Below are 13,433 nucleotides of genomic sequence, written 5' to 3' on the forward strand. Positions count from 1 at the left end.
TGCTTGTTTAGAAGCAAAGGTTTAGAGTATCTACATCGTGATGAATAAATTTCAGCACACGAACGTTCACGATTGCGTCTGGACATGTCCATGACATTGACGGGCCAGTCTCCAAATTTCGTTATCCATATCCGGATACCTCAGACTACAAATCTCAAATTCATATAAAAACATGCAAAGATAAAAGTCCACGTACTACATAGATGATCTATCCTATTTTTCGTCGGAGATGTCGTCTATCTCCATGTCCTACTTCGGATATATGGGCGACAGCTGCAGCTCATGCTCTCGTGGCTCCTGCGGCTCCTCGGCGTCGGCCTCCACCTCGAATTCGATGAAAAGAGTGTCGTTCGCCGCCCACTCCTCCGGATAAAGCGCAGGTTGGCCTTCACATAAACCTCATCCTGGATGGACTCCACGAGGGCCTGTTGTTCCGTCATCTCCTCCGCTTGAGTGACGAAGAACTCCACCTCCACTTGCTCCATGTTGAAGCATGGAGCCGACGTCACCTCATGCTCCGGCTCCATCGAAGAAGGCTGCATCGCCTCTCCCTCATCCTTGTCTGCCTGCTCCTCCTCCATCGAAGCGGGATGCACCTCCTCTCCCTCCTGCGCCTCTTCCTTTTCCTCCCGCTTCGAGAAGTGCAGAGTCAGCCTGACAGCAATGCGGGAGACGCACCTTGCCCGGGTCTCCTGCTCGATCTGCTACCGACACATAGGTGTGAGCATGACGCAGGTGGTGATTTTCGTCCGGTCCATGCCACCGCCGGAGAGCATGGGAAGAGCGTCGGAGCGGGAGAGATGAGATGAGTGGGCTTGGATTGGCGACGCAGAGAGGAAAAAGGTGGATAGGGTAGGGTTAGGGGACGCCGACCGATTTAAATAGCCGGGGTTGGCCTCCGTCGGACCGTTGAGTTTCTGAGTGATTATGCGTGGGTTCACGCCGTTAGACCGATGTGGCAGGTGTGTCCGGATGCTTTTATATTCGCCCCATATTTGAGTTGGATATGAAGGGTATTTGTCAGTCCACGCATTTGAGGCCCATTAAGACTCCTGTGTGGATTCTTTTTCGTGATAAGTGACCGTGCGACCTACTCAAAAGTTTAAGACGGGTTTAAAAGATCCCGCTCTTAGATATTTAACGTGTTTGACATCCATAAATACAGTAATTTCATAAACTAGGCCAAGCTAGGCCAAGAATCTATACTCCATTTCTTTTTATCAAAGAACAACGCGGTTCCAGCAGAAATGAGAAACGAATGTGAAATGGACGTCGGCGGTGCCGCACCGCGCCGGACGGCAGACAGCCGCGGGTGGCGCGATCGACGGCCACACGTCGCACATATTCCCCACGATTCACACGAAAAACCGCGGGCATCTGACTGTGGCCTGCCATCGACAGACGACGAGACGACAGGTCCCCCTCTCGCTCTCATGGCGTCGTCGTCCCCGTCCCATCACCCCGAGCGCGTCTCCCCCGGCCACGGCCCACGGCCGCCGTCTTTTTGACATTCTCCTCCACTGACCGGGAAGCGTCTCCCAAAGCGTTCAAACTCTTTGCAACTGGCGAGTCTCCTCCACCCCGCTCGCTTTATGATGTAACCTCCTCTCTACCCAGCAGCATGGGTGCATATACCTTGTTTGCTCACGCACGCACGCCGGCCGCTTAGTGCAGACGGCAGCAATGCCGCCCACGTCGACAGACTGACCCACCCACGCCAGAGCCTTGCACCTGCATGAAATCCAAGAAGGAACGTAGCTGTATCTAAATAATTATAATTGAAAAATATCAGTCTAATTTTATCTAGCTATAATTATTTGATAAAAAAGAGTATATATGTACGTAATAAACTTGCACGTCTACGTACTCGTTACGTGCATGTCATGTGTGTGCCCGGCCAGGTTAGCTTGAAAGGGACATCCATATAGAACCGAAACTTTTAACTGTCACAGCATAGTAACATTTGCACCTGGCCAAGAAACGCACCACCATGTATCGTGTTCTTCGAGACTTAGTTGGAGTCTCTGATCTAACTTTGATTCTACTTCTCTGCTTTTTACCACCCCACTTAGACACTTAGTAGATCGGACGACCGGCTACTCACCGCGTCAGTCAAGGCTGGAGTTGATCAAGGCCAGGTCTGCTTTGGTTCGCCACAAAGTTTGACTTGCTCCGAAACTAAGGATTAGTTACCGCCACTACCCTAAAAGACTTTGATCAGAAAACCGGAAAGGCATGACACTCTTATCAAGTAACTAATTTTCTAACTCATCTCACCCTGCTCACGGGGCCGCCTTTAGTCTGCCGTGCGTGCACTTACCTAGCTAGCTAACTAGATGATTATGTAGTGCGTTAGTTTGCTTTTCACTTATATACGTGTGTCGGTGTGTGTTTAGTCTGTGATGGTGCATGAGATGTGCGTTCTTCGTTTTGTTGACTTTCGAGTTGAGTTATATGCATGCATGTACCTTTGAGAATGTTGAAATTTGAGACCAACTTTTGTGCTCGTGGGTTGGGACGTCACGTCATACAATACAAGCGTGCGTGCGTGCGTTCAAGGATAAGGATTAAAGCATTTTGGACATGTGAATTCTTAAATACCCGCTATGTAAACTTTTATAAGACGTTTACCACTCATATGCGAGCGAGAGCAGACAATACTGAAGATCTTTTTAAAAGTCCGCAAAAGAAAATTGCAAGTGATTTATCAAGTTGCAGGAACGACATGTCGCCGGTTGGTCACACGGTGTACACTACTCTGGTATTGTTTAGGAAAATTGTACGATAAGGATTCATGTACATGGGCCTTATGAAAAGGTTATTATATGCTAGCAAATTTGACACACCGGCCCTTTTGAATATTTCAGTCACCTGGTGGACAAGACCAACTCCTATGTTAGGATAGGCGATGAGAGAAGACGTCGTGCACCCGTCGATGCGACCACTTCCATGCTCCCTTCATTCGTTGATCCGACCCTTTTGAGTTCTCTCGGATCCTCATACCTAGTCTCAAGCCTTAGAAGGTCCCTTGGAGGGTGTATTCTCCCCTTGAGTTTACTCAAGTGAGAGTGAATGGAATGCATATGTCCATTGGGGGATAGATGTTATATGCTAGGGTCCATGAAAAATCACCAAGACTACCCTTGAGGTGGGAGGTAGGAGAGGTAAGGTAGTTAATTTGTGATCCAATAGTGTGGGAGAGGAAAGATATGTTCTATGGTCTATATGTCTCTTAACCTAATGTGCTTCTTTGTCTTGAGACTTTATTTCAAGATTTTTCCCTTTATCTTGTTCCCTTCTTTAACTTCTGGACAATGATAAATTGCTTAGGATTTTTGTTGACTTAGCTTTGACAATTGCCACGCATACGCCATGTAGGATAAGGTGAGACCCCTCGTAGGATTAACATTTTAACATTATATATTATGGAAATACTTTCTAGGACAAAATGCACACACAATTTACATATTCTAATGCAAATATTTTCTAAGTGCATTCTACATTTTACACTCTAGTTGCGACCTTGTGGTTTTTTTTACCCAATTGAAAGTCTTGTCACATTTTACCTCCCACCCCAACCTTTTTAAAACAAGGGCAAGGGACCCTAAAGGTCCTACAACTAGATCTATAAAATTAGAAGTGTTACAACACTATGCAAATCACCCGAGAAAGAAAGAAAGATACAACCAAGTTCTCCACTTTCTTAAATATGACCTAGAGGAGACAACAAAAATGCAATTATATTTTTACCCTTTAAGTTGTGATCCCTTCCGTTGGCCTTCAACCATTTTTTTTTATTTCCCCAAATTTCCAAGGCAGGTCCCAAACAGAGGATGCTATTGCAATTGATTGCGTGGAGACTCAAAATTTTAGTTTTTTAGTGTGTATATGACATGGGGTATGATTAGTGGGTTCAACCTGTTCACCGAAGTTGACATACTTGAATAAATTTTGATGATATTTGAGAAAATTTGAAATAATTTGGTATGCCCATAGTGAATATATGTCTTGCTTCCAAATAAGTGGGCCCCACTTGTTAGTTCAATGAAAAAAAGTAATATTATTTGTCCCTCCATTCCTTTATGTATGGTGTATAACTTTTGACACGGTGGTCAAGACACATAATTATAGGGGTGTTAGGAAAAAATTGTCCTTGACAAATTCATTAATTAGTGGCAAGTAAATCAATGAGTCTAGGAAAGTAAGAGATACACGCAATTGAGAGAGAGATAGTTTCCTTTTTTTTGATACAATTAGAGAAACATGCAATCATGAGAGAGATACTTTCCTTTTTCTGGAGGGCTAATTAGGAATTACAAGGATTTACAAGAAATGCATGTTACATTGTGGAATTTTGTCAAAAAATAAAAACACCTTATATAAAGGAATGCAGGGACAAATACACCTTATCAAAAACCAATTTAGATTCTAACAAGATTTTTAAATTGTTTTCCTTTTAATTTCTGTGTTTGATGCTAACTTCAAGACCATACAATCTAAACCCGGTGATTCATGTAAGTACATAGGGATAACAGGGACGAGGATATATGAATAACTATTTCTAAGTCAATTCATAGACACTTCTAGTTTTGAAAAAAAATGGAAAGGAAAGTTCTGACAAAGTCACGTCGGGGGGGGGGGGGGGGAGGGGGGCAAAAGGGAGAATGTGATATATTTGAGAGGATAGTACTAATACAAAATATTACAAGATATCACATTTTTCGTGAACTCGGCAGTACATAACTCTCTCATTTCTCATACATGGTTGAGGCGTCATTTGGTTTGGAGACTTTTAGAGGATTCCTTATGGGATTTCCATCTATGCGATTTTTTCCTCATGTTTAACATTCATTTCAAAGGAATAGAAGTACTACATTTCTTACGATTGTGTCCATTCTAAACTCATTCCTTAGGATTCTACCATTGGGTCAAATCTCATGGAATTTTTTTAAGGATCGGAGTAGGCAGGCACTCTAATCCTTTACTCTTCCTATTCCTCAAATTTGAAAATCCTATAAACCGAATGAGCCCCAAATGTTTCTAGAGAAAATAAATCACATCTCGTTAAAATTATGCATTTTGAGAATAGATAGAAACATAAAATTATGAATTTTATAAAAACAACATAGCCCGCAAAAAATTACAGAATAAGATATTGTATAGTGTGCCACAATATATGTAACCGTGTGCAGCAAACAGTCATGTTTCCATATCAAAATGCATGTGTACATGTTTAATTTTGTAATCTATATAGATAAAATACATTATCTATATGTATGAATATGTTTGGGATTATTCAAAACTTATGATTTCCGCTGTCTAAAGAAAAGAGACCGCATATATGGTCATGTTCTTCCAATCTTAGTAAAAGGAAAACTGATCATAATTAAAATTAAGCTGCAGGAGGAATGTACGCACTCATGAAAAACAAGAAAAGAGACACGCCATCACCTAAATAATGATCAACGACCAGTCAGACGTTAACAAGTGATTAAATAGTCCATCTCGTTAATCACATACAATTTGAAATCATGCATGCTTGATATTACATTTGATACATACTATATCTGCCATTAGATTACTTTGGCCTGTGAAGCTGACAAATTTTCTCCCTCACAAACTGCCAGTATGTGCAGCTCCTCCTAAAGAAAATTCGGCTACTTCACAGCCTAGCTATCATCTTCACGGCAAACCTCTATGATCTTATTATTATTGTATAAACGCGCGGGTATGTTCCAAGCTTCTACGTACGTACACGTCTATATATGGAGTATATGCCAATCGCAGGTGCTCAAAACAAGCTAGCTAATGGTGGTTCGACGATCAATAATTAATTAATAAACCCTGTCAATTCATTCATCCGTCAAGCAGCATCACGCACGGGCGTGGCACTGATCGAACCGTATGATGCGCTGCTGCTGCGTCGGCGTCGGCGCGGGCGCGTCGGCGGGGGCGACGGGGAAGTGGCCGCCGCCGAAGGAGCGGACGTGGTCGTTGAGGGAGCGCTTGTGCTTGAAGTCGGAGCCGCAGGCGCAGAACCATCGCTTGCCGCAGTTCTTCTCGTGCGTGCGCCAGTCGCCCTTGACGGCGAAGGGCTTGGCGCAGCGGCGGCAGGCGAAGGGCTTGGCCCCGTGCTTGCGCCGGTAGTGCGTCTGCAGCGTGCGGAAGTCCTTGAGCGGCCGCGCGCGCGGGTGGGCCACGTTGTTCCGGCACCCCGCCGCGCAGCAGTAGCACGGCAGCCGCAGCAGCGCCAGCGCCGCCGCGTGGGTCGGCTGCCCCGCCGCGCCCTTGAGCGACTCCGGGCCCTTCCGGTACTCCCGCCCGTGGCCCCACATGTGCATCTGCACGCAGCACCAACATATATTGCTCGCCCGGATGAGAAACAATGCATGGAGCTAGCTAGCAAAGTCTAGAAGGAATTTGATATGTTTGGGTGGATACACAAGATGCATGCCTGTGTGAATACTACGTGGTCTAGTTCCATTTCCAATTTCAAGTAGTAGTATATATTTATTTGATTCCTTGCGGGCGGCTAGGAATATTTGCTAGGGTATTCGGCAAATATGAAGATGCATGCATGTATGCATGCACGAGGCCGGGTTGAGAGTGGAGACACAAGCAGAAGGAATATATCGTTCAATTCTTGTCTCGCTCGATCGAAGTATTGCACGCCACCTATATTCATTAAGGGAACCCCAACGATATATGCATGTGTTCATACGTGAAAAATAAAATTCAAAAATCAACTAGGTCGCTTGAACAAGAATCAAAGTTGAAGATGAATTGGAAAACTTGGATTCACCGCAAATCTAAGTAGTTAGTCGAAATTAAACAAAGGCGGGGCATCGATCAGTCACCTGCATGTTGTTGTATCTATTGAAGGTCTTGCTGCATACGTGGCAGACGAACTGCACCGCGCCGATGAGTATCTGCGCCGGCGTCGGGATCCAGAACCGGCGGTGGCGGCAGCCGCTGCTCTCTTCCCCGTCCACTGATACGTGGTCATCTGACCCCTCCACTGACTCCACCAGCATCTCACCGTGTTCAACGTGCACGCCTGTTTCCACCTTGCACCTGTCGTACTCGTACCTTGGCTTCTCATCTTCCTCCTCCGTCTCCACCTCTTCCTCCTCCTCCTCGTCCTCCTCCTCCTCATCCATGGCCATGGCCATGGGCGGCACCTCTTCTTCAGAACTATACCAGCGACTGGCAGGCAAGCCGATGTTGAGGTCAACACCGGCGTCTTCCGTGATACCGCTCACCTCTTCTTTGATAGGGCTTGTCTGCGCGCCAGCAGCAACAGGGATACCACCAGTGGTGCTCGTCGTCGTCTTCTCCCCAGCCCCGACCCTGCCGAGGAGCGGCAAGCACAGCATGGTGCTTGGGTCTTCACCGGGCACCAGGCGATCTCTCGACGGCGTCGATGAGAGCACCGACGACGACGACGAGGAGGATGTGGGCGACCGCGGCCTGAGCCACTCGAAGAAGCGCACGCTCTCCATGGCGTGAGCACTCAGCACCATATACGGCACAATCCGGACCCCGGACCCCTTCTCTCTGTATCTACCTAGCTAGACGTTCGTGCGTGCGTGCGTGCCTCGCTTGCAATAGAGTATATCGCAGCGCACGCCCCGGCCGGCTTTATATGCGGGCGGCGGGTTCTCAGTGGAGAGGGGCGCCAGTGCAGCTGCAGGGGTCGTCTATGTCTACGTCAAGCCGTGCATGTCACGGCCGGGAAGAAGCCGGGAAAGAAAGCTGGGGAAGCTGGTGAGCCGTTGGTGGTGCTCTCCTCCCCAAGAGCTTTATACGCGCCCCTCTGGAGCTTGGAAGGCTGGTGAGGTAAGCGGATTGTTAAGCCGGGGCTGCATCCGCAGGCAGGCGCGTGGTCTCTCCAGCTCTCGCGTGTGAAAAGGTCGGGCTGTACAATCCGGGCATCTATGTGTGCTATGGAGTATTTGATTGATGCCTTGAGCACGACAGCGAGGTTGACGTGGAATGGGGTGCGCCCGGCCACCCGTGACTCCGTGTGTGTGTGTGTGTGTGTAATGCCGCCGCCGTCTCCCGGACGGCGGGTACAGATACTATGGACGGAGAGGAGGGTGGTACTAGGTTCTCGACTGATCTATATATCTCTGCGAATATTGATCCGTGTACTGGGGGTCAATTCTCAGCTGCCCAATCGATCATGGCATGTCAAAAAACGTTTATGGAGTTTTCGATCGGCTGGGAATAGGCCTGTGAAATCTGACAAAAAATCTCGATCACTTCCTCCCGTTGAAATATATTGTCTGCCGTCCTTCATCAGTTCGAACTTTTGTATGAGTTGATTATAGCATGAATTCAATAGTGACGTATACGATACTATACTCACGGTAGATGATACTGATTGTGGTAGTTAATACGGAGTACTTAATACAATGAAAGATTGAATGAATGATTGCTAGAGTACGTATGTACACCAGCTACGTCCCTTTCTGACGAGGTGCGTAGGGAGATTGTTGGCTACACGCCTCTAGCTCTCTCTGCACGCTTTACTATGGATTATGCACTAAATAAGCATGCTATCTGCTGACTAATATGTAGTCGTGTGACAGAGAGATCAGGATGCGCTGCTTACCTCTCTGGAATATATTATGGGGCCTGCTACGCATCCACCACCACTTGGAGGGCCGTCCGATCTATACGTGGTCGTCGGATCTGCTCCGGTCAGGCACCCCATAATTCCTGAAACGATGACTGAGTTGCAGAAACTTTCGCTTTGTTGCAAGAAATAAACTTTGGATCCGTTAATTCCTGAAACAACGGTCGAGTTTCAGAAACAATTTGCTTGTTGCAGGATTTTTTTCTTCATCTTTCTGCAACATAGGTATTTTTGCGGGGGAATTTTTTGCAACAAAGGTCATGTTTCAGGAATTTTTACAACAAAGATTAAGTTGCGGAATTTTTTTGCAACGTTCATGGCGGCCGGATGGTCAGAACATAAATCTATAGTAGACCATTGCAACATCGTATATGTTTCAGAAACATAGTCTTTGTTGCAGAACCGCATAGTCACTTGGACGCGTGTCTTACGGAGGAGGTGGCTGATGCGGCCATTATAATCTGTCGGCTGATGGTTAGCTTTTCCCATATATTATAGGGATCCTTATATTATACCACGTCATCGCATATCTTGTTTTCTAGCTGGATGTGGTGTGTGTTTTGGGAGTACCTGTTACATGTGTCATAATATTATAAGAAAACTTTGGTTAGGCTTAATTCACTTTAGCAACTCGATAAGTATAGTAGTAGAGCATGTCACATACGAAAGACTAGGCTATACTAGCATATTTTTGCATATGGATGAAAAGCACATGCCAACATGCAGGTGGACATGACATACAAGTTTGTCGAAAACTCAAACGCAACAACATCGGCCGCCAGAGTGATGAAGATACTGTGGCCGTACGTATTGAAAGTATTGTGGAAACAGAGGGCCAGTTGTCATGGATGTAGTTGATCAGAAGAGCGGCCATGCCCCATAAATATTGTCAAATCCTATTTGGCGCTTATAGCAACAAACAAAGGCTTATTGGTATGGGGCGCACACCCCCATCTATGCACTAAGCGCCCAGTGAGAGGCTTGCCAATATTATCTGCCCTGCTGGTTCCCTCTGGTTTTGTTTTTCACCTTTCTCTTTTTCCCTTTTCTACACTTTTTAAAATGTGTAAACATTATTCAAATCCATGAACATTTTTTAAACGCATAATTTTTTTCAAATCCAACATTTATTTAAACTTGTACAGTTTTTTTTGAACTCACAATTTTTTTGAGTTTGCGAACTACTTTTGAATTCACAAACTTTTCCCAAATTTGTGAAGTTTTTCCGAATCTATGAATATTTTTGAATTAATGTTTTTTTCAAAATCTTGAAAAAATAGTGAATTCCTGAATTTTAAATTTTGCAAATTCTTCTAAAGTTAACGGTCGGTGGTCTATTGTCAATGATCTATATTATTTGGTCAACAGTGCTTGGTCTATTTGAAGTGGTCAACTCTCAACGTAATATTGGGCCCACCCGTTTTCCAGCGGCGCGTGAGCATTGGTTCTTTAACATGCGCCCAAAATGCCAAGGAAGAGCTCTATAGATGGCCACTTATGTTAGAATTAATGGGCTTGGCACTTGTACATTTTCGACAATTCCTAAGTAATCATAAAGGCCCATATATAAATGACAGGTTGAGGTACAATCTTTAGTCCCACCCCAAGAGTAGAGATGATGCATGTGAGACCATGTGAAATATTGAAATTTCCCCACTCTACTAAGTGGTGGAATGGGGAGAGGAAGAGAACACCACACACGTGTTTGCCTTGCTGGGCCAGGCATGGGACATGCGGCATGAATGTTCGTCAATACCAGTTTGTGTCTTTGGAGGAGCCCAACTTCTTTTTGGTGTTTTATTTTGGTTTCTTGATGGACTTTATTTTCTTCGCCAAAATCTCACGAGGAGTAAGAGACAAAGGATTGCAAAATCCTTTGATAATGAAGTCATCTATACAGAGACATCTACATCGTCTCGAAAGAAATTGTTCATAATGAGATGGACTCTTTCTTTCGAATTGAACTTGGGACCTAGTTGAACAATCATATGGTTGTAAAACCAGTGAGTTGTAAGTGAGTCTTCAAAAAGAACTTAGGCCTGATGACACCATTAATAAGTACAAGGCGCGACTTGTGGTCAAGGGCTACACTCATAGATAATGCGAAGATTACTTCGACGTATATTCACATGTCGCTATACCGACCTCCATTCGAGTATTGTTTTCACTGGTGTCTCTAATGGTCTTATCGTTCATCAAATGAACGTGAAGATGGGTTTGTGATAAAGGGTCAAGAAGAAAGGTGTATACATTGTTAAAATTTGTGTATGGCCTGCTGAAACAAACACCTAAGCAATGTCATGATAATTTTGAGGGAACTCCAACATTTGCAGGCTTTGTCAATAGTGAGGATGATACGTGTGTTTACTATCGCCATGATGGAGACAAATGTGTTATATTATGTGATGGTGATGGTAACCAGCGGTGCCGGACTCTCTGGGTTGAGGAAGTGGCCTATCTGGGCGCCATTGATCCCGGGCAGGACGATGGCCTTCGAGAGGAGGAAATGTTTCCTAGTTAGATTGTCTTGTGGTGGTTAGCCGAAGAATACGGTGGAGGTGGAGGAGGCTGCGGCGATGATGATGAGGTGGAGATCATGGCACCGATGGTGCGAGTGAGAGCAGCGGGTGTAGTTCCTGTCATCGTCGCTCGACAATGCGCTAGCTGCGATCAATGATCTGTAGAGGAAGAGACTTTGTATACCATGTAAGTTGGAAGTGTAACTCCACCCGTAAGTGATCTTGGGCTATATATTTGTTGGAGGCAACAATAAGCCGTGGTGTACAAGAAAGTGACAACTCGATAGAGATCAAGATTGTTGTATATGGGGGGAGATCATAGAGAGGATAGAGGTGTAGAAATTGCATGATGCGTTTAAACTATCTATCATAATTGTCTAACACCCTGCTGTTTAGAGTGATAATATTCAGCGAAAACGTCTTCGACACTATGCATATTAGCTTTAGTCGTGTAGAGTCGAATGCAGAACCATATGAGGGATATGTACCAGAACCGTGGCAAAAACCCTTATGTACCGATGAACTCTATATCACACATATGTCGATTTTCTTTTTAAGGCGACACCACCCTACGAAATGTTATTGCTTCGTAGCTGTCTAGAATTGATAATATTCCATGGAAACGCCTTCAACAAGATGAATATTAGATTTGGTACATTGCGCGACAAGATCCTGAAGCCGTGTCCCCCATGTCGTCTCCTCGAGTGAGACGACCGGGGGCTCCCCTCCCTTCCTCTAGTGTCTCCTTCGTCCTCCTAACCCCTCCTGCCGCCGCTGGCATGCGCCACTGGGCCTTCCATGCGTGGTGTCTGCGGTGGGGGACCTGACTTTCCTCGCGCGACCCCTTGCTCGGGAGGTGGTGGCTGGCGGCGGCGCCCCTAGGTCCTCGACGGTTCCGGCAGTGACGTGTTGTCTCTCATGGTGTAGTTGTGGATGGTGAGGTGGCGATGGCGCGGCCGCTTAGCTGCAGGATGGCACGATGCCTAACGGTAGAGCCATCCCAAACCAGATATATATGGGCCCTTTTCGGCCCCATCTAGGTCAGGGCGGGTGAGGGAGTCCGGGATTCTAGGGTCCTCGGGTGGCCGGTTAGTCAATATCGGATGCGCTCATTGGGCCGCGCTCGAGAAGACCGGGCTTGATGGCGACCTTTACTCTAGAAGGAATATCCCGAAGAATGGCGTGTACTCCAAGCTCAGAAAGACTAGGTCGGCTCATCTATTCCCGAATATTGTCAATATCTTCTAAACTCTCAGGACCCTGGTGTCTATATAAACTAGGGACCCCTATCCCTATAAAGGAGGCTGAATCATCTAGGGTTTAGCATATACGATCTCGAGGTAGATCAACTCTGTAAATCATCTCCATCAATACAATCAGGCAGGATGTAGGGTATTACCTCCATAGGAGGGCCCGAACCTCAGTAAACTACTATCTCCCCTCTCTTCCTGCAACCCATCGATCCAAGGTCCAAAGTTCGGGACCACCTACCCAAGATCTGCTGGATTTGACCCCAACATTGGTGCTTTCATTGAGAGTTCCACTGTAGGATCGCCATATCAACAACGGCGACATCTTTGTCCCCGGACAAGTTCTCTTGTTCGGCAGCATAACGCCGCGTGCAGACTCAAGTCCCATCCCCGATCAAGGAGCAAGGTCGGAGAGTTTCAGAGCCCCGACCCGTCCACAAACCAATCTAGCCCTCACAACGATCCCGACCTCGACCGGGGGGAGTGGAAACCCCAAAGCTTTAAGTTTGGGCCCCGCGTCCGACCACGTCCTTGGATCCCTCTATTTCGAAGAGTTGGACTCTAGATCGGGCTTAACTCGGACGACGGGATCGCTGCAAAAGGCTTTAGCCGAACACACCTTCCTCACGGTGGCCATTGAGGCTAAGTCCGAAAATTATCCGATGATGCAGCAGGACGAGTCCATGGCATTAAGCAAGATGCTCGGCCTGATCCAATCGTTGCACATCTCAGACAACCCAAACAACTCTCAGTACGACACGGAATATGAGGACTTTTACGGCGCACCTACCACCCACTTAGTAGCAATCATCGAAGATTTAACCGACACGTTAGATTACGACTCCGAGGAGCTTGAGGGCATGGACGAAGAGTCCGAGGAACCCACACCCACAAACGCAGGGCGATGGACCGCAACAACCACTTATGACGTCTACATGGTGGACACGCCCGGTAACAACGGTGACCTTCCCCCTGAGTCGAACGATGACAAATCTGGGGAGGAGAATTCAAAATGCCAAAAGC

General features: G+C 46.3%; 1 protein-coding gene across 1 annotated transcript; it reads right to left on the minus strand.

Annotated features, from left to right (window-relative positions):
- Positions 1-5,447: 5,447 nt before the first annotated feature.
- LOC123415354 (protein TRANSPARENT TESTA 1-like) lies at positions 5,448-7,771 on the minus strand. Its single transcript, XM_045106731.1, has 2 exons — positions 6,858-7,771; positions 5,448-6,341 (listed from the first exon to the last, which is right to left on the minus strand). Exons 1-2 carry the CDS (start codon positions 7,521-7,523, stop codon positions 5,874-5,876), a joined length of 1,134 nt encoding a protein of 377 aa, XP_044962666.1. The 5' UTR covers positions 7,524-7,771; the 3' UTR covers positions 5,448-5,873.
- Between the last annotated feature and the right edge of the window lie 5,662 nt (positions 7,772-13,433).

This window comes from Hordeum vulgare, chromosome 1H, assembly GCF_904849725.1.
Source record: "Hordeum vulgare subsp. vulgare chromosome 1H, MorexV3_pseudomolecules_assembly, whole genome shotgun sequence".
Classification (NCBI taxonomy): Eukaryota; Viridiplantae; Streptophyta; class Magnoliopsida; order Poales; family Poaceae; genus Hordeum; species Hordeum vulgare.

Bases quoted from the DNA above. Each gene is read 5' to 3' on its own strand.
- LOC123415354 (XM_045106731.1), bottom strand. From the start codon at position 7,523: ATGGTGCTGAGTGCTCACGCCATGGAGAGCGTGCGCTTCTTCGAGTGG. The intron at 6,342-6,857 runs GTGACTGATCGA...TGCTGCGTGCAG, and splicing joins ATAGATACAACAACATGCAG to ATGCACATGTGGGGCCACGG.